This window comes from Clupea harengus, chromosome 8 (assembly GCF_900700415.2).
Source record: "Clupea harengus chromosome 8, Ch_v2.0.2, whole genome shotgun sequence".
Lineage (NCBI taxonomy): Eukaryota > Metazoa > Chordata > Actinopteri > Clupeiformes > Clupeidae > Clupea > Clupea harengus.
In genome coordinates, this window is record NC_045159.1 from 10,781,974 (window position 1) to 10,802,438 (window position 20,465).

At 43.9% G+C, this 20,465-nt stretch overlaps 4 protein-coding genes across 4 annotated transcripts; all 4 read left to right on the plus strand.

Moving 5' to 3' along the window:
- The first annotated feature begins 2,368 nt into the window (after positions 1–2,368).
- apoa1a (apolipoprotein A-Ia) lies at positions 2,369–5,214 on the plus strand. The gene is made up of 4 exons (XM_012828452.3): positions 2,369–2,415; positions 2,897–2,947; positions 3,446–3,590; positions 4,380–5,214. The coding sequence occupies exons 2-4, from the start codon at positions 2,905–2,907 to the stop codon at positions 4,978–4,980; spliced, it is 789 nt and encodes a 262-aa protein (XP_012683906.1). The 5' UTR covers positions 2,369–2,415; positions 2,897–2,904; the 3' UTR covers positions 4,981–5,214.
- A 1,226-nt stretch (positions 5,215–6,440) lies between these two features.
- On the plus strand, positions 6,441–10,480 carry tppp2 (tubulin polymerization-promoting protein family member 2). Its single transcript, XM_012828417.2, has 4 exons — positions 6,441–6,652; positions 7,901–8,092; positions 8,380–8,533; positions 9,352–10,480. The coding sequence occupies exons 2-4, from the start codon at positions 7,902–7,904 to the stop codon at positions 9,544–9,546; spliced, it is 540 nt and encodes a 179-aa protein (XP_012683871.1). The 5' UTR covers positions 6,441–6,652; position 7,901; the 3' UTR covers positions 9,547–10,480.
- A 1,781-nt stretch (positions 10,481–12,261) lies between these two features.
- On the plus strand, positions 12,262–13,781 carry LOC116221594 (complement C1q-like protein 4). Its single transcript, XM_031572807.2, has one exon. The coding sequence runs from the start codon at positions 12,504–12,506 to the stop codon at positions 12,987–12,989; it is 486 nt and encodes a 161-aa protein (XP_031428667.2). The 5' UTR covers positions 12,262–12,503; the 3' UTR covers positions 12,990–13,781.
- A 3,124-nt stretch (positions 13,782–16,905) lies between these two features.
- LOC116221408 (cerebellin-2-like) lies at positions 16,906–18,568 on the plus strand (the record flags this gene model as incomplete). Its single annotated transcript, XM_031571318.2, has 3 exons — positions 16,906–17,209; positions 17,647–17,778; positions 18,045–18,568. Coding segments are annotated over 3 exons (738 nt in total), but the record flags the coding sequence as incomplete, so codon positions are not given.
- Between the last annotated feature and the right edge of the window lie 1,897 nt (positions 18,569–20,465).

A 20,465-nucleotide genomic window follows, 5' to 3' on the forward strand; every position in this document is an offset into this window, starting at 1 on the left:
TCTTCTACTCTCTGTATTATCACATGTGGACTTTGCTCATTTATTCTAGTCCATACGTTCTTGACCTTTTAAACCACACAGCGTTCCCCTATGCAGTCAGAACTATCTGCTCATCAGCACAAAGGAGTGACAGATTTCAGGAAGTCCAAAGTTCCTATGCCCCCATCACTGCTCCACAACAGAATACAAGAGGTCCTTACCTAGACCAGATAACTGTGGACTCTGGAACAAATCCCACCCTCATCAACTCCAGAGTCAATATGAACGAACCGGCAGCTTGTTGGGGAAAAAGGGCCCAAGCTACAGCAACTAGCTAAGCATGATATGTTCTTACTGTTGTCCCTAATCATATGATCTAATCAATCATGTTAGGTCATAGGTTCAGCTCTTGTTTCAATGGCCCCTCTACAGTTGAACTGTTGCTGACCTGGATGGCTATTTGTGAAAATAGGGTTTTTCACTATTGCTAAGCATCATAAGTCATATCAGTATCACAATAGCATTAACACCATGCAAATGAATCTCTCCTATGTATGAATTTATGCTATTACTTTTTTCTGACTTTCTTTACAAAGGTGAATGACCTTTCTTCTTTTTTGCCTTTTCACATAATGTTAGAACAACATGTGCTAGATAATTGGTCTTCTGCCAACAGAACACAGTTTGTAAAATCTTCAGCATGTAGGAGGTCTGACACGTCACTAGGTGAGATAATGTCATTTCAAAACCATACATTTTTATTGCCACCATAACTAACTTTGTCGCCCCAGAGTCAGCATTTCTAATCAGCAGCTCTCCTTCCAGTTCAAACACACATACATTGAAAGACTATGCTTTACTTCGACGGATTTCCTGATTAAATCGCCAAGGCCCGAACTTGGTTCAAGTTATCTCGTTCAGAGTAAGAGACTTGTGGAAGACGGCTTAGCGAAAGAACATGTTTATTCCGACAATAAATCTAACAATATTCATGTACATAGACACACACACACACATACACTAATATACATGTGTACACACACAAGTGCAGCCAAAATAAATCCAAAAGAGTAATGATTGCATTAGCAATCCGATTCCTATATAGAGCAACGATTGGCACCCGGTCTTTAGCGATATGAGAGAACACATGAGCCAGAATCCATGACTGGCACACACCAGCCAGAGTTAGCACCTCTTCCTGTACAGGGTCCTCCATCTCACCCCCCACCAGCACACCTAGAGGCAGAGCAGGCCAAATTCTCCAGGATGCCCTCTGTGCCGTGGAACATGATTTTGTCCATCTCTCTGAGACGCTCCTAAGCCCAGTGCCAAGTATAGAGTCACTGCCTGAGGTGACGTAAGGAGAACTTATTAGGGCCACCTTAGAATATCCTCTCTGTTTGCTAAATATTAGCATATGTTAGCATAAGTGTTGGAATGGAATGCGATGTGGAATGGAATGCAGTGGTGGTGCATTGTTCTGCCACGTGATTTACAACGATTGTGACTTAAAATGTGTGGACTGAGTCATGTACAAAATGAATGGTTATGCCTCACTAGTTTTGGTCAGCAAGTTGTCACTGTATTTCAGATCTGATGGTTCACCATCACAGTCAGTGGCTAATATTATTACAACATGTCAGTGTGTACACAGCACACTTTATACAGAGTCTGGAAGCATGTGGATTAGCATTACTAATTCTTATGTAAAGTAGTATTTATTGTTACACCATGTTCCTTATTGCTCTTAGCTTGACTGTTCTCTCCATTGTACGTCGCTTTGGACAAAAGCGTCTGCTAAATGACTAAATGTAAATGTAAATGTAAATGTGAGGTGTGACTTTAGCACAGGCAAGACCAAAATATGGCTTACAGATTCTACTTTTGTTGCTTTGTTACTTTTGTTACTAAGCTTTGACTAAGTACAATTGACTTCTCCTCTGTTCTTTATTCTTTCATTTGTTATCCAATCACCTTTAGTGGCTGATAGACTTAATGACAAAGAACAAAAAACAAAAGATTAGTTAATCAACAATGTTGCAACCATTGTTTTATGGATACTTGTCAGTGTTGTGGTGAGATGGTTGATCAATTACATTAGAGTAAGATATTTCGTTAAATGGGTCATGTTCTGAGATGCCAATGACCTTAGGGTGTTAGATGAGAAAATGTACAGAAATGTGTGTGTGTGTGTGTGTGTGTGTGTGTGTGTGTGTGTGTGTGTGTGTGTTTGCGTGCATGCCTGTGTGTGTGTGTCTCTGTAGTTCGGTGCATGAGCTGATTTGCTCAATGCAGTTAACTGACGTTCCTCCTCCCTCAGTGACCTTTGAACTGCCATGCGTGAGGTCTGAGGTCCAACTCCTGGCACCACAGGGGGCCTATAAAAGCCATCGGGCCCTTTGCCTCAGCCTCACTCACCTCGAGCAGCACCCTCAGGTAAGATGGCCAGCCCAGAGCAACAGAAGAGAGCACTGAAGACAGAGACAAGAGAAAGAATGATGGCAGAGAGGGTGGGGGGGATAGAGAAACTAGAATCAGTGAGCATGGCAGAGAGGAGTATGGAGTCAGGACTGAAAGACAGACAGATGACACATTCAATTGAGATTCAGAGATCATAGAAAGAGGCAAAGAGAAAATAGTGGAAAGATGGTATTGAATTGAAGACAGAGATGAGTAAACGGGAGGGTCTTATTCTAAGAGGAAGAAATGAGTCATTAAAGATTGGGAACAGAGTGTAGGAATGTAGAAGCACAGGAGATGTGTAGTGTGTGACAAAAAGTGTATTTCAACAAAGAACCTGTGCAGTAATGTTTCAATGAAAATAGGTATGGAATGGGTTTGAAAAGCAATGTTTTAAATTGTGTTTTCTCTTTCTTTTTTTCTTTCTCTTGTTTCTGTCTTTCTCTTTTATCACAAGGATTCACCATGAACTTCGTGGCCCTTACACTGACCCTTCTCCTGGTCGTTGGTGAGTATTCTTCCATTATGCTCTCACAATCAAAGAACACACAGACAATAGGCCAAAGCCCTTAATGCATGCTGACTTGCTATAATGTATCAAAGCCATGCAAGCCATTATTGGATATATATATATGTATATGTATAATCTGTAGTAAAATGTGTAGGATTTTACCAGTACCAAGGTCATGGGTTCAGCTCATTATGTACAATGTATGGCTTTAGTGTTCTGGAGACTTCTGTGGAGCCCAGTTTACCGTATGGCTAATTCAGTGTTGGGTGGATTCAGCACCATAGACCATCCACCAGGACTACTCGTCTACCATGGCTTTCCTCAATCGGGCCTAGTTCACTTCCTTAACTCCTCCTTAATTAAGTCCTTTCCTCAATCGGGCCTAGTTAACTTCTTAACTCCTCATTAATTTAGTCCTTTCCTCAATCAGGCCTTGTTAACTTCTTAACTCCTCCTTAATTAAGTCCTCTGATTTCCCGGTGTTTCTTCCCTCAGGCTCCCAGGCCCGCTCCCTGCAGGCCGATGCTCCCTCCCAGCTGGAGCACTACAAGGCTGCCAGCCTGGTGTACCTGACCCAGGTCAAGGAGTCTGCCCTGAGGACCCTGGACCATCTGGACGGCACAGAGTATGAGCAGTACAAGTAAGGAGATACCCTCTCAGCTGCCATTGCTTTTTATGTTGATGGGGACCTGCATGCTCACTTAAAGTAATGTCATACCATTGGGTGCTGTAGAATACCTGTGTCTAAAATTCCCAAGCTGGTTTTATGGACTTTGATACCCATGGTACTGTTTTACTTGCAGTCACTGGCCATATCTGTTTGTTCTCACTCAAAAGCCTGAAATGAGATAAAATGTTTTAGGTCACTTGTTCCTGACACACTGTAGATCTATAGCTGTTGGGGGATGCTGATAATAGTAGGGTGTGGTTGGGGTGTGAGTGATGGGTACAATGACCCCACACAATCTTGATAGAATCAAGTGATCGCAGCCAGACTGATTTGAGGTTAAATGCTACAAATCCTGTAACAAAGAGAAAAACGTAGAAATACAATTACAGATTTATTTAGTTTATCACTGATTTTGCACCAGCAGTGTCTCTAATGTGATAAATCTACCAAGATTACAACATTCTATTTTATTAAGTTTGTCTTTAACTTTTAAGATAACGGTTTGTCAAAATTTTACAATCAAATCATAAAAGTCAAGTTTCCTCTTTAGAATCTACCCACACCCAATATCAGAATGACAGAATACTAGTTAAAGCCTCACTGTTCCCCACTGTAACCCCAAAGCCTCCCCATATACATACCAATGCCCTCCCCATATACATACCAATGCCCTCCCCATATACATACCAATGTCCTCTGCTTTTCCTCTCCTCTAACACTTCCTCTCCTCTTCTTCTCCTCCTCTCTTCTCTTCCTCAGGAAGAAGCTGACAGAAAACCTGGACCAGCTGCAGGACTATGCCAAGACCGCTTCCGACTCTCTGACCCCCTTCACTGATGCCTTCTCCACCCAGCTCCTGGACTCCACCCGCACCCTGCGCGAGCGCGTGGTCGCCGACGTGGAGGAGCTGCGCACCAAGATGGAGCCCCACCGCGTGGAGCTGCAGGAGGTGCTCCAGAAGCACGTGGACGAGTACCGCCAGAAGCTGGAGCCCGTCTTCCAGGAGTACGCCGCCAAGAACCGCGCCGAGGTCCAGGCCCTGCGCACCCAGCTGGAGCCCCTGATGGACGAGATGCGCCAGAAGGTGGCCGCCAACGTGGAGGAGACCAAGTCCAAGCTGGAGCCCATGGTGGAGGTCGTGCGCGCCAAGCTGACCGAGCGCCTGGAGGAGCTCAGGACCATGGCCGCCCCCTACGCCGAGGAGTACAAGGAGCAGCTGGTGAAGGCCGCTGGCCAGCTGAAGGATCAGATCGCCCCCCACGCCGAGACCTTCCAGGCCAAGGCCGGGCCCGTGTTCGAGGACATCAAGACCAGGTTCATGAGCCTCTACGACACCGTTGTGGCTGCCATGAAGGCCTAAACACAACCAGCCACTGACTCCATCACTCCATGCGCACACATACACACAGACAGGAAAGGACACACACGTGAGTGCAGATATGCAAAGCTTGCAAACACTGAAGTGACAAATTTGACCATTCCTTCAGTGTTAGCTGGACTGCAAGTAAAACTTGTGTTGTGTGAAACATCTTCCTTCTCTGGTAACTCCACCTCACTGTGTGATGTTGGTAATAAAAATAAAAAAACCATCCAAAGTCTCTGACCTTTCCTTACTTTATGGTGATTGATTCAACTTAAAAAAAACACATTTATTTTCAAATGCAACCATGCTTCAAAGATTATTTAGCAATCTAAACATACAATTATAAACTTCCTTGAAAAATCAAACTCTAAATCAGAGTACATTTTGGTATATTTTCAATAGAAGGCTTTGTGCGTCCTCAGTATAAAATCATATACATGAATGCTCCACATCAAGTACTGACATTAACCAATGCAAAAACCATATCAAACCCGGCCATCTCAGATCCATCTTGATCACAGTATCCCTAATAACCAGCTCAACAGGGCATACAGCTGGCATATTTCACGGCTGTGGCACTAATTTATGCCTAGTGCAGGGAATCAACTTTCATTCATCTTTTGCTTGTCTGTGAACATATCTGAAATGTGACGCTCGACCGTGCCTTAGATTAGTGTATGTTTGGCTTTTTTGGTTTGGCTGACTTTTAAAATGATACTGAATGATGGCTACTCTAACAGTCTAGACATGTCTCTTGAAAAACTGGATTATGTGCGCTATCCACCATTGTAAATAGTTGTCACTGCAGTTCCCTAGAATGGCTTCCAGCTGTGAATGAATGATTGCACTCAGCTAATAGAAAAATGACCAAGAAAAAAACTATTATTACATCACATAATGCAACAATTGGCCTAATGATAGGTAGACCAAGCTAAACTAAGGAAGCTCTTAGTGAGTGCATGAGTGCATTTGTGAGTTGCATCAGTCCCTCCCATGGGAACAGAAATGGTACTTCCCTGGATGTGAGACAGAGAGAGAGCAGGGTGTGGTTAGTAAGGACACGGAGAGAGAGTCAGAGAATGATGAAGGGATATGAGGAGAGTGGAGGAGGATGAGAGAACTAAAAAGAGCACACAGAGTGTGAAGGATGGAGTGATGGAAGGAGGGTGGAGAGAGATGAAGTGGAATGGAAAGAGGGAGAGAGAGAGGAAGGAGAGGATGACAGACCCAGAGCAGTATGATGTCACCGTTTGTGCTGGGCTGTGCTCGCTCGCTCTCCCTCCCCTCCCCTCCCCTTCTCTCTCGCTCTCTCCATCTCTCCTCCTCCCCCCTCTATAGCTCTCTCGCTCTCTCCATCTCTCCTCCTCCCCCTCCTCCTCCCCTTCTATCTCGCTCTCTCCATCTCTCCTCCTCCCTCTACAGCTCTCTCGCTCTCTCCATCTCTCCTCCTCCCCCCTCTACAGCTCTCTGGCTCTCTCTCTTCCTTCCCTCCTTGCTGCTTTCCCTCAGTCTCACCATCTCTGCATCTCTCTCCGTCGTGCGCGCATCACAGTGTAACCAAGAGACACACACTAGAGAGACGGAGGAGGGGATAAACACACTGGCCACCACAGCAGCATCGGAACAAACACAGCAAAACACTCTCTGGATTCTGTCACCTTACCCTCAGGTACGTTAACCTTGCAGTCTGGAGTACACACACAACACACACACACATACTCAAGCACACACACACACACATACATTCACACTCGTGACTGGATTCTGCCCTCATTTTGGCTACCACACAGATACCTTGTCTTTGACTTGGAGGAGACTGGATGTTGGGATGCTCCTGCCATGTTGGATGTGTTACTTTTTTATTGCTATGCATTTACTCTAGTGTCTGTAATGCAGTGTCTTTTGTACAAATAATAATTCATACAAATACATTACAGCTGTCTTAATGCCAAAGATGTTTGTTCAGAGTCTAAATAGTATGACGGTTGTTTGATAATAAACTGTTGCTTCCTGATGATGTAAACAATATATCACACCTTTGGGTTAACACTTAGATTATGGTTGTGAGATGATGGTGATGGCGGGACGTTTATTAAGTTAGAAAGTTACATTTTTGTATGTGTTACAGAGAGAAAAAGAGAGAAGAGAAAGGGAGAGAGCATTTATGTTTCTTTGGATTGTGTGTGTGTGTGTGTGTGTGTGTGTGTGTGTGTGTCTGTGTGTGTGTGTCTGTGTGTGTGTGTCTGTGTCTGGGTGTGGGTGTGTGTGGGTGTGTCTGTGTGTGTTTATATGTGTGTGTGTGTGTGTGTGTGTGTGTGTGTGTGTGTGTGTGTGTGTGTGTGTGTGTGTGTGTGTGTGTGTGTGTGTGCAAGTGTGTAACATCCAGTGGTCATTTCTGTGCTGTGCAGTGAATCAGCTCCTCTAATGGAATCACTAAATGTGCAAAGGCTCATGGGAGAACAGTAGGGTGTGCCTGAACCTCTGCCAGTTATTTCTCATTGCTGCGGCCCACCCTTTCTCAGGCAGCAATGCAAGAACAGCACACACACACACGCACAACATTGCACCTCAAATAATAAACCTGTATTAACAGGACGTGAAATTAAGGGGGTGTTTTTTTTCAGATAAAATAGAACCATTTAAAATGTAGTATTACTCTATGAGTGACATGGACTTGTCCTTCTGCTTTCATCATTGTGAAGGTGTGTTCTAGTCACTATTTTTTATAATTAAAATAATAATTAACTTTTCCAGGAATGTATTGGCTCTCTTAATCTTGTACTCTGTTCAGTGCATTGTCACAGTAACAGCAATCGTGTACCTTTGTGTATACACGTGCATCTTAACCCTGGTTTCAGATTTTTGTCATTAACCCTCTGTGTTCTGTTTTGTTATATATAATTATTTATTTTGGTAGAATGGCAGAAGGCACTGTGACGGTGGCTGAGGTGGAGACAGCATTCCAGAAGTTTGCCGTCCATGGAGACACTAAGGCGACTGGCAAGGAGATGACTGGGAAGAACTTTGTCAAGCTGTGCAAAGACTGCAAGGTCATCGATGGGAAAAATGTCACTAGCACAGATGTGGACATCGTCTTCAGCAAAGTGAAGTGAGGCAACTCACCTCATCGCACATTTTGTAGTGCCATTGATAGTGCAGTCTGACTGTCAAGATGCATAATTGCAGAGCAAATGCGCATACTATCACATATATTCCTCTGTGAGACATACTGACAAAGACACAAGTATCTTCAATTTAAATCCAGATGTCAATCATTATGGTCCAAAGAATCTGTGACGCAGTGAATTAATACATTTCTCTGTGTGTGTGTGTGTGTGTGTGTGTGTGTGTGTGTGTGTGTGTGTGTGTGTGTGTGTGTGTTCCTACGTGTGTCAGGGCGAAGACTGCTCGTGTGATCACGTTTGAGCAGTTCAAGCAGGCAATGACGGAGTTGGCTCCGAAGCGCTTTAAGGGGAAGGGACAGGAAGAGGCCCTGCAGCTAGTCTATGGCCTCATCGCAGGCAAGGAACCCACCAACGTAGGCGTGACGGTGAGTATGAGCCAATCGACACAGACACACATAATAACCAATCCATTTACAGTTCAACATGATTGACTCAATACCTAGTAGGGGAGAGTGGGGTAAGATGAGCCAGTGGGTAAGTTGACCCACCACTTGTATCTGGGCTACCATACACAATTTATGTCCCTAGATTTAGTTTAGTTTCTCCATTTTCATCCTGCGGTGGTAAGAAAGAACTATGTGGATGAAGTAGTAAGCAGCTTTTTTGGCATATAAGGTATAATTAGTCTCACATGAAAAGCAATTTATCTCAGTTTAGAAAGTTACGTCATATCTGTTAATGAACTGGCATTGTGTAAACACATGTGAGTGAAATAGCAAGAGTGTAGCACTTTTCCCAAACTTTAGCCAAACTTTTCCCGAACTTTAACTCTGGAAACAATTATCTTCATGCAAAAATGACTTTCATTAATGTACCATCAAATGTGGCTACACAAATCTAAATTCATCTGTATTTTTAGCCTGCTTCCATATGAAAATCCTTAACCAACTCTTGTAAGGATTTTCTACTGAGTTCATTATGTGGAAATTGTTCCTTCATAACCAAGTGGTTGATCTGCGTTAATGTGTAAGCTACATTAAAACTTAACCTCACAAGTCTCACCGTGTCATCTGGAGGATACCTTGTCGAAATCCGCTCTAAAAATGAAACCACAAAGAAATTCTTACCTCCCGTTTCCCTGGAGGCTTTATGAATGCCACAATATAATAATCGTTTCTCACTACTCATGTCCTCAACTCCTCTCTGTTTCTCTCTCCCCGACTTTTACCATTTCCCCCTGCAGAAAGTAGCTAAAGCAGCGGCAGTGGACCGGCTGACAGACACTACTAAGTTCACAGGCTCCCACAAAGAGCGCTTCGACGAGTCCGGCAAGGGGAAGGGGAAAGTGGGCCGAGAGGACGTCCCTGACGGCAGCGGCTACGTGGGGGCATACAAGGGCCAGGGGAGCTACGATAGCAAGGTCAAACAGGACGAATGAGGGGCAGGGGAAGAGGGAACAGGAGAGCAGGATAGGAGAGGTAAGGGAAGGGTAGGTGAGGGATGAGAAGAGAAGAGAAGAGAGGAGAGGAGAGGAGAAGAGAAAAGCAGTGTTGTGACAGAGAGAATTTAGACGAGGAGAGGAGAAGAGAGAAGAGAAAGAGGTCACAGATTGTATACATTTGATGATTATATGCATTTGAGCAAATGTTACGTTGATATACTCTATGTGTGTATACTGGAGCTATGAAGAAGGCTCTGTATGATGCATTTCCACAGATCACAACCAGCACTAACTACTAACCACACCAACCTCATTCATCTCCCCCCCCCCCCCCTACTCTCTAACAACAGTGGAGCTTTTTAAACGCTAGAGTTAGTCTCTCTTTCACCTCAGATGCTTGTATTAAAAGTCCCCTTGGCTGTATCTATCCCTGTGCCTTAGCTACTGAATGCAATTCATGCGAAATGCCTTATTCTCCAGTAAGAACCCCCTTAACTGTCCCCCAACTATCACTGTCTGTATCAATGTATGTATGACTGCTTGACTGGTACACTGAGATAATGAGTGATAAATCATAGTAATATTTAGTAATAAAATGAAAGACAGAAAAGGTCAGCTAAGCAGATGAAGGAATGGATAAGGACAGCGCCTTGAGTGGTTGATGAACTGGGGGCTCAAGAGGACTGAGAGTTAGATGGCACTGCTTTCTCTCGTCTCCTCTCCTCCCCCCTCTCTCTCTCCCGCTCTCTCTCTCTCTCTCTCTCTCTCTTTTCCTTTTCATCCTCCCTCCATCTCTCATATGTGAAAGTGATTGTTCATTCGTCTGAGTGTGTGAGGGTGCTCTGTCTTGTTTTGGAGTGTCGGGTGCTGCCATCTCTTACTGAAATGTGTGGATAAAAAGTCCTAAATAAAGTGCTTGCAGGGAAAAGTACTGAATTAGGGGGTGTTTTATTTAGCGTGCACAATCACACACACACACAAACACCTACACACACACGCGCACACACACACACACACACACACACACACAACATGTTCGAACTCCAGCCATTCTTTCATACACCAGATACCCTAGACTTCACAGCTGCGATAGGACCATAATGTACTTTCCCTTTCTTGTACTTGTACTATTCCACTCATCCTCTATTTCTCTAGTGTCGCTGTATTATTCCTCATCTTTTTTCCTTTCAATAATCAGGCCCCTGTAATAAAAGAAACAGGGTGGAAAAGATGCAGGGCAAATGGGCCAAAAACAGCACACCCAACAAAAATCTCTCTGAAACCAGGCAGCTTAAGTGTCTGCTATTTCACATTCCTCTATTATATCAGATCTGACATTTTGTACACGGCTGAGGGATTAGCCCATAATATGTTCACAATGGAAGGTGGGGTGCTGTGGTCAAATACATAAGGGACTCCAAGAAAAACTTCACCTAACTGACTGAGCTGAGACTACCCAGAGATATCGCGGAGACATCTCTGTGCCATCTGGAGACTACGCTGAGACTATCACTGAGACAAACCAGGGACAGGAAAAATGAAAGGTAAGAAAATTAGGGCACCTGTTACAGACATCGTCAACCATCTGATGTATGTGCCATTTTTGCATCTCAAAACATATCAAAAGATGACGTTTTATAATCCAAGGGTTTATGCAGAACCTTTGTATTTACACTTCTAATTTGCTTCCATTTACTGTGATGTAATATTTAGATAAATAGATAGATACTTTATTTATCCCGCAGGAAAGTTGTTGTTTATGTTTTTCTGTACCCTCTTAATCCATTTAGTATAGTGCCTTTGAGAGTTCCTCTGATTTTGTAGAACGGTTTAATGATCAATCACTGTGTGAACGTGTCGCTCCAAGGCACAGCTCTTGTTCTTCTGGGTCTGTTTGGGTTGGCGCTGGCGCTGGGCAGCGAGCACTCTTACTCCTGGCATGGTCCCGGAGCGACACCACCACCTGCTCCTGAGAACCGTAAGTGAGAAACAGGAGGGGAGAGAGCTGACTTACATGGATTCTAGGACAGGATAGATACACTGTACATAAAACATGTTAGATTTATGCCAATTATTTTCTGTCGGTTTATATGCATAATTTGGTGAGTGTATACGTGTGTGTCCCTGTGTGTGTATACGTGTACACGACTGTGTATTTATGTGAGCAGGGAGTAGAGTCTTCAGGTCCACTGGTATAACCAATACTCTTTCTCTGTGTTTTTAATAAACATATGATTAATTGTGTGCATACATAGCAATATGCACATGGCCATATACTATGTACTATTGTGCTATGATATATTCATTTCTATGTTTCCTTCAGTCCGTGTAGGGTGTGTAGGTTTATGTGTGTGTGCGTGCATGCATGCGTGTGTTTGTGTACATGTCTGTCTACACTGATACATCCTCTCTCTCTCTCTCTCTCTCTCTCTCTCTCTCTCTCTCTCTCTCTGCGTGTAGTGTGTTCGACTGACCCGATGTCCTGCAGCTGCTGTCTGATGCAGCAGCGGATGTGGCAGATGGAGGGGCGCCTCAACTCCAGCCTCACAGACCTGCAGGACACACTGGACCAGACCCAGACCATCCTCTCACATTACTTGGGTGAGGAGCTTTAACCAGGAGCTTCCTGCTCCACTCACCTTCATTTGTGTGTGCACATGTGTTCAATTGTGTCTGTGTGTATGGGTGCATGTTTATGTCTGTGTGTGTGTGTGTGTGTGTGTGTGTGTGTGTGTGTGTGTGTCCAAGTCCTACGTAGAGGGCACAAACGCAGTCTCAATCATACTAAAGCATGTCTTAAAGGGGTGTCTGTGTGTAGCGGAGGGGTATATTAGCCCGTGATGAATCAGTGTTGGCTGTAAATGAGAAATGACTGTGTTGAAACTGAGACATTTCATAAAAATAAAAAAAATGTAGACCTCTTTCTCTCACCAGCTTCTTAACACTGCTGAGTCATGAGAGTGTTGTATTATCTTCTCTGTCATTGGTCACCATGCTGTTACCTGTCCTCAGAGAGCCGCACAGCATTTTCCGTGGCGCTGACGGACTGGCGCCGCTGCGTGGGCCCGGAGCGGAGGAATATTGACGTGGCTTACGAGGCCGTCTTCCTGAACATGGGCATGGCGTACAACCCCAGGACCGGCATATTCACCGTGCCCCACTCCGGTGTCTACAGCCTAGCCGTGACGGTGTTCAGCGACGCCGGCTCCCCCGGGTCCCTCCTAGCTGCGTGTGCCCAGCTGAGCCGCAATGGCGCCGCACTGGCTAGCCTGAGGGAGAAGAACTACGAGGACCAAGAAGACGCGGCCAGCCTGGTCCTCACGTTGCAGCTCAGTGCTGGGGACCAGGTGTCCGTCAGGCTGCTCCCTGGCTGCTACCTATGTGACGACCAGAATCATTACAACACCTTCAGTGGCTTCTTGCTCTACGCAACAGAATAGAAACACACTCACACACATCTTCGAACACACAAACGCACACACAAACACACACACACATCCACACATAATAATGAAAAAAGTACAGTAATGCATTCTGCCACAAATAAAAAATGCACTATTATCTGATCATAGGTTTCAGAAGTCTGTTAGCAGAAATAAACTTTCATTTGAAAAAGAAGGGACTTGTTTAAATTTTAAAGCACTGATCTATCTACCATTTAACAGTTGGGTCATGTGAGAGGATATACAGCCCTCCAATTAACGTCACAACACATTACAGAAGATTAAACATTACAGTCAGGCATTCTACACAGCTCCACTGTGCTGTTCCACAGCCTCGGCGACTCCTAATCTAACAATGTTAAGCAATGTCCTGAAACACAAGCCCCTTTATCAGTTTGCAAGCTAGCTGATGTCATTCTAGTGACTCTGATACACTCCACGAGACGAACCAAAAAATCTCTCCTTTCCACATAAAGCAGCACTCACAGAATCAGGTGATGTGCTCTTTCACGCCATGGCCACTCCCTTCTCCCAAGAGGCCTCTGGTGCTATTCACGCTGATTAGACAAACAGATTTAGTCACTGATAAGCCATTTCACAACTGAAGATTCAGGACTTGAAAGATCTTCCATGCACAGACAGCTATTGAAGGATGTGAACAATATATGACACCTATCTAACTCAACGTTGCCCTCTAGATTTTGAAAGCTTATGTAAAGGAATACGGTAGTTTCAAATTGTTAAGTCATTTTACATTTACAGCAACCAGTCTTAAATAAACTGAAATAAACCCCAAGGCTATTATATGGTAAACATTCAGTAGTATGTCAAAACAATGGTATTTTCCCTGATCATTTTTCACTGAAAGAAACAACATCCACACTCCACAGTGAACAGGGCACTGGGGACAGAATATAATTCAGTAGAGTGGAGCAGACTCTACTGCACTGGAGCTATTAAGTTCAGAATGAGCTGCACTTTAGCTTTGAGTGAGGAAAATAAGATTGGGTTTTAAGATGTTTCTTTAAAGATTGTGCTCCTGTTCCTCTCTGAATCAGATTTCACACTTGGGGATTATGGTGATATTAATGTCACAAAGGAGGACAGTGCTCCTTCTGCTGGAGTTTGGAATTAAGACTTGGATTCTCAGATGGAATTGACACCAGTGATACCTGATAGATCTGCGAAGACAAGGCAGGCACTCGCAGGCAGACAGATTAACACAACACACTCAACACTATTATGTATATGACATCCCAACACACAACCACCCTCCCCTCTCTGACACACACACACACAAACACTCACCCAAACACTTGTGGATAAACCCAGGCAGATTTAGGAATGGCGTAGGTGTGAGGAACTGTCCTGTAAACTAGGTCTCCCATTGAGGTCTATTCCAGGTGAAATACTATACCATGGGGATGGACAGGAGCCCCTATTGAAAATAAAACACTAGCCAGTCTGATCGTATCTCTCCATCCATGCTACAGGTGACTCCGATGGCCCAATAACACCAGTAATACACTCATGCAAGCACTATTCCCTATGGGTTCAGTCAGCTTTATTTAAAGAACACATTTGGTGTCACTGCACATCAGGTCACTGCACACCAGTCCTACTAATGAATATATAGCATGGAAAGAAATCACTCATAAATCACTCAGACAGTTGCCAAAGGTACTCTTGAGCAAGCGCGCAGACAAAAAAATAAATGATTGTATATGAAACTATTATTATTATTATTATTATTATTATGGTAACACTTTAATTTGGATAGTCCACCTACAGACACTTTACAGATAGTTTTCTGACATTCAGGTTCAGTCTTTGTAATTGTTCACTGAACACCACCATGACCAAACCCAACCCCTAACCCTGACCATTAAAATAAAGTGTGACCATCAATATTGTTATTGTTATTTTTACAACACACCGCCCACAGCTGTAGGATTGTTTACCCTCTCTAACACCCAGCCATCCATCAACATCTTTAAAGAGGTCATCTGAGCCCATTTGAGAACACTGCCCAATGGCACAATAACACAATAACAATACCACAGTACACTGCATGGCCTCTATAGGCTCTTATAAACTGTGCCATAGGATATCTCTAGAGAGGAGGCTGTTGGGAATGGGGACTGGTATAATAGACTAATATGACAGTCTCTGTGTGGAGTCCCTCCACCCAAACGAATGAGGACATAAGTGGGAGTGGGAAAGGTGTGACAGCTGTGGTGTCTTAATGTAACAACCCCCCCAGGATATAACCAGCAGGTAGAGGGGACCCATCCATTCACCTGCCTGCTCCTGGCCTGCTTGATGGTGTCAGTGAGTAAACATCATCGCTGTGTAGGTAGTGCTGAGAGCCTGTGAAGAGATATTGGCTGGATAACTATATGCGGTGGCCATTTTTTTCTGTGGCTAGTACAGTGTCTGTGTATGTGAATGTGCAATAGAGTGACTAAGTGAGTGAATGAGCCAGGCTCAGATCATTTGTGAGGAGTACACTTGGAGATCTGAAGAATTTGGACAGGTTCATCTTTGACCCCTGAAAAAGAGAAGAGAAGACGCGAAGAATAGAGAAGAAGAGTGGGAGAGTGAAGGAATCTGTTGTCATTGTGGTGAGGTCTCTCTAAAATATGCAACACTTACCTTCATATATCAGTGTTACTGTGAATGTCTGTCTATACAATTTTTTTTTTTTACAGTAACCAGGGTTTGGAAGGTTGCTTTTGAAATGTAATAGGTTACATATTACTTGTCACCCTGTTAAAAATGTAATAAGTAACATAACTATTTGAATTACTTAATCAAAGTAATGTAACTTCTTACATTTGATAACTTTTGATAACTTTTTGATTGGCAAACAAGAGAACCAATCAAAAACAAAGTGAGGCATACTGCCAAATGAGTAGAGCCTGTCTAGATGGTGAAAAGGTGCAAAGCAACAGAATGATTGTTATATTGTACCTCTAAGCTTTAAAGCGTTTTACTGCAAAGAATATATTTGGATGTAACCCTTTCATAATCACCATGATTTTGATTAGTAACTGTAATTTAATGACGTAACTCCAATCACATATAACTAGTTACTCCCCAACCCTGAAAGTAATCTACATGTTTTTATCCAGAGGAATTTAAAGTTTGTTTTCCTCAAGTCTTGAAAAAAAAGACTTGGGTTTGTATTTATAATTATGTATTTATGAAAATTGGAAATGGTCTGGATTCCTACAATACAAAAACCAAACTCACAGGTGTTATTTGTCTTAGCAGCCCATACTGAATTATGTAACAAAGTTAGCAAAAAATTATTGTTTACACCAAAAGCCTGTGTAGTGTTAAAAGACAGTGTCGGTTTGACGTATACCACAATTATGTAAGATTCTCTCCCCCCTCTCTTTTGTCATTACAGTGTGTGTGAGTGTGTGCAGCCGGCTCTGAGGAAAGATGAGAGCTGACATGACATGTTTTGGCCTCTTGGTGGTGCTGAGTTTGTGTGTAAGAAACTCAATCTCCATGACCTCGGACTTGAATGAGGCAGCATGTAGGTACCCAGGTGCTCATACACTCAGATATATCCACACATGTACGCACGCACGCGCGCACACACACACACACACACTCTGTAACAGACACACTCTGTAACAGACACACTGAGATGCAGGGACAGGTGAGAAGCAAGTTAAGTGCTTAAGACACCGCGGTTGTGCATTGGATGCTCAATGGAGGTTACAGTATCCATTTCAGTGAAGTTTAAGGCCGGACACACTCACTCACACACAGCACTTTTCACACAGCACAAGTCTAAAAGATATATAAGGTCAAATGGATCCCTCTTCCCATTTACTTATATGGCACTCTTGCTTCTTTCTGCCCATAACCTTCCCTTTCTCTTTTTTTTCCAATTCTCTCTGACTGCACTTTGTCTTTCTTTCTCTTTCTGTCATCATGTCTTTATTCCCCTCTCCTCTGTCCCTTGTGCTCTTTCTTCTTTCTCTCTCACTTCCCGTCCCTCCCTCTCTGTCCCTGCACAGTGCAGGTGGACGGCTCCCTGCCGTGCGGAGGGTGGGACTGTGAGTGTGCATTTAACCGGCAGAGTGGGTGCTGCTGTGCTGCACAGGACTTCTATCGTCTGGAGGAGCGTGTCTTCACACGCATGATGGGCCAATGGCAAGCACTAAAGCAGCTGAACGACCAGATCGAGGCAGTTGCAGGTACAGTTGCTACCTAACTGCTACCCTGCCACAGGAATTTCAGTTGCTGAGATGTAATAGTAATACTCGACAAATCACACATACGCCCACAACAGACACCAAACTGTGTGTCACACCCTAAAATCTGGTGTCCACCTGCACCCACCTCTTGGAATCTGTGGGCAATCTTGGCCTTAGTTGCTTTACATTTTGAATCAGACACAGTATGATACCTGAGAGACAAGACCTTATTGTAAATCAGAATTACTTGTTACAGAATTACTAGGCAACACTGTGGGGTGATAAATTCAGGTTTTATTTCTGGAAGCGTCAACTGATATTGGCTTCCTGTTCATTTCCTGTTGTGCTTCTAAAAAACTATCCTTAGGTTTCTATGCCCCTGCAGCCCTTAAAACAAACTTACACTTTCTGTGCTTTTCCTTCCAAACTGTCCACAGGGGGCAGGCAGGTGGCGTTCACGGCAACCATGAGCCCCATGACCAAGTGTTTCGGTCCTTTCACAAGCAATGTCCCAATCCCCTACAAGGATATCTCTCTTAACTCTGCCAGTGGATACAACGCTGCTCTTGGTACGAGTGTGGTGCATTCATTCACAAACCATTGGTTTAGATCAAGCTGCTTGAGATAGAAGTGTTTGCTCAATAAATGCAAATAGTGGCTAATTTGATCTACTCATGAGCTATGGATGCATCCCAGATGAATCCCAGAAGATCCTTGATCTCGAATATGCACTGTTATTGTACGGTTATTGTTACTGTTCAGCATTCAACACTCAAAACAACTGGATTGCCTTCTTAACAGTCATCTATATACAAACCCATGCTGTGTTTCACAGGCCTTTTCACGGCCCCACGTGATGGGCTGTACTCCTTCTCGCTCACGGTGTACTCCAACGTGGGCTCGTCGGGCAACCGGCTGTACCACCGCGTGATGCTGGTGAAGGATGGGCGCCCGGTGGCATCGGTGTGGGAGGACAACCGCGACGACGCAGAGGACAGCGCCTCACACACCGTGCTGCTCACACTCACACGGGGCAGCCAGGTGTTCGCGGTGCTGCAGTCAGGCCGAGAGCTGTGCGGCGACACGCAGGGACACAATATGTTCAGCGGCTACCTGCTGTACCCAAGCGAGGAGTGAGGAGGAGAAATGCGCACACACACAAACATAAATAAACACGTGCACGCATATACACACACACGTATGAGAAGACACACACACGTATGAGAAGACACACACACACACACACATACACACAACCAGAGCCTAGGTCACATGCATACACACACAACATCAACTAGTGATGACTACTGACTTTGTTAGAGGAATGTTTAACACACAATTATACACATACACACTCCCACCCACCGTGAATGTGTGGTGGGCAAACATAAGATCTTACTCACTCACTCACTCCCTTTATCAATCATTTTATATCATGACATGACCATTTATTAACAGCAGTGCACACACAAAAACACTTACACACAGACCCATGACACACAAACACACACTGATATAAGCCTTCTACTATCCTACTGCATACTGTATGAATATGCACCCACCCAGTGACATTAAACCAAACCATTCTAACTCTTCCTCTAACATTCACAAAGACACACACACGCACACATGCATGTTACTTTCAACTGCAGCTCTCTGGCATGTCTCTCCATGTTTATAACACTGAAATAGAACATAATAAAGTGATAAAATATCATATATCATGTCATTTTCACACTCATTTCTTGGAACTGACAGACACTTCCTGAGAAGAGTGCTCGGTTGTCAAGTACTGACATCGTCACCCAGTGGAGAAATTTCACAAGAACTCTGTGCTTGTAAAATGTTTCACAAACTAGAGTAAACATAGCAGACATTGAGTTATCACATACCAATACCAAACAAACAAGCAAACAAACGTGTGTGTGTGTGTGTGTGTGAGAGAGAGTGATAAAGAGACAGAGATAGATAGGAGGTGGGGCTGTTGAAGCATTTTCCAATTAATCATCTCCTACCACTGAGTAATGAATGATTAAGCAACATCAGCCTTGTTTGTTGCTCCGTACTGTTTGCAGAAAGTCAGACTGAATGACTAACACAGGTGACAGTGCTGCTGAAAACACCTGGTGCCACTGTCTCAACGCAGGTGTCTGGCCTCAGCAGACCTCAACCGCACCTTTCCTGAGGGTGTGAGTAGGATCAGCGGAGGCAAAAAGAGGCGTCTACAGGACAAAAAAGAAAGAAAGGAAGAAAGGAAGGAAGGGAATAGAAAGACATGTTTACAGTAAACTCTACCAGTACTGACTGGCCTTTTGGATGGTGATGATTGATTGGTCAGTTGTCTGTTTTTATCCTCGTCATACAAAGGTTGTTTTCAGGAGTTGCAATAAAAACATTTGTGTTTTTTCTGTTTTTCAAACTTTGTCAAGGATGCAACAATTTTACAAACTGGATACCAAAGTATCCTATCTGATAGTGCCCCAACCCATAAGATCTAGAAATATATACAGCTCATTTATAAAGGAAAGCTCTTCGCTGGTAACAGTAAGAGAAAGCCTTAGTCACCAGCCACTTGGCCTACTGCCATGATATCAAAGTAAAAAAATCAAATCGGGCATCAGCCAATATATCCTAACCTGCCAAACTCAGACCCGAACCATATAACTCTTCGGACTTGCTATACCCAGTGCATAATGTCATTTGTTGGGCTCTGGTTGCTGATTACTGCAAATCTAACTTAATGATAACAACCAAACAGAAACAGACATGCTGGAGACATGAACTTCTGTAGATGAAAAGTGTGTGTAGGGTGTTGTCAGCTAAGTGATTGCGTAGCCTGTATATCCATCCTGAGAGTTTCATCTGAGACACTGACATCACTCCAGTGTTTGTTCATCAGCCTGATGTCAGTGTAGGCCTGAAGGCATGGATGTGCGGCTAACCCTGAACGTCAGAGCTCCTTGCGCCACGTACACACACACACACACACACACACTCATGGGAAGAGGGTGTTTCCCTATCTCGCTGCCATGTGCCTTCTGTGTGCTAACGGACGAGTGTCAGAGAGTTCACCAACACTTAGTCATCATCATCACCATCATCATCATCTCTCTCTCTTTTCCAGCATTCCTGCCAGAGTGTATTTTTTCCCTTCATTAAAGACTTCAGAACCACAGCTCACATGACATTCATAGTTGAATCCCAGAGCCTCTTCGACTCTACCCCTCTCCCACCCCCTGTAATTAATGCACTCTTG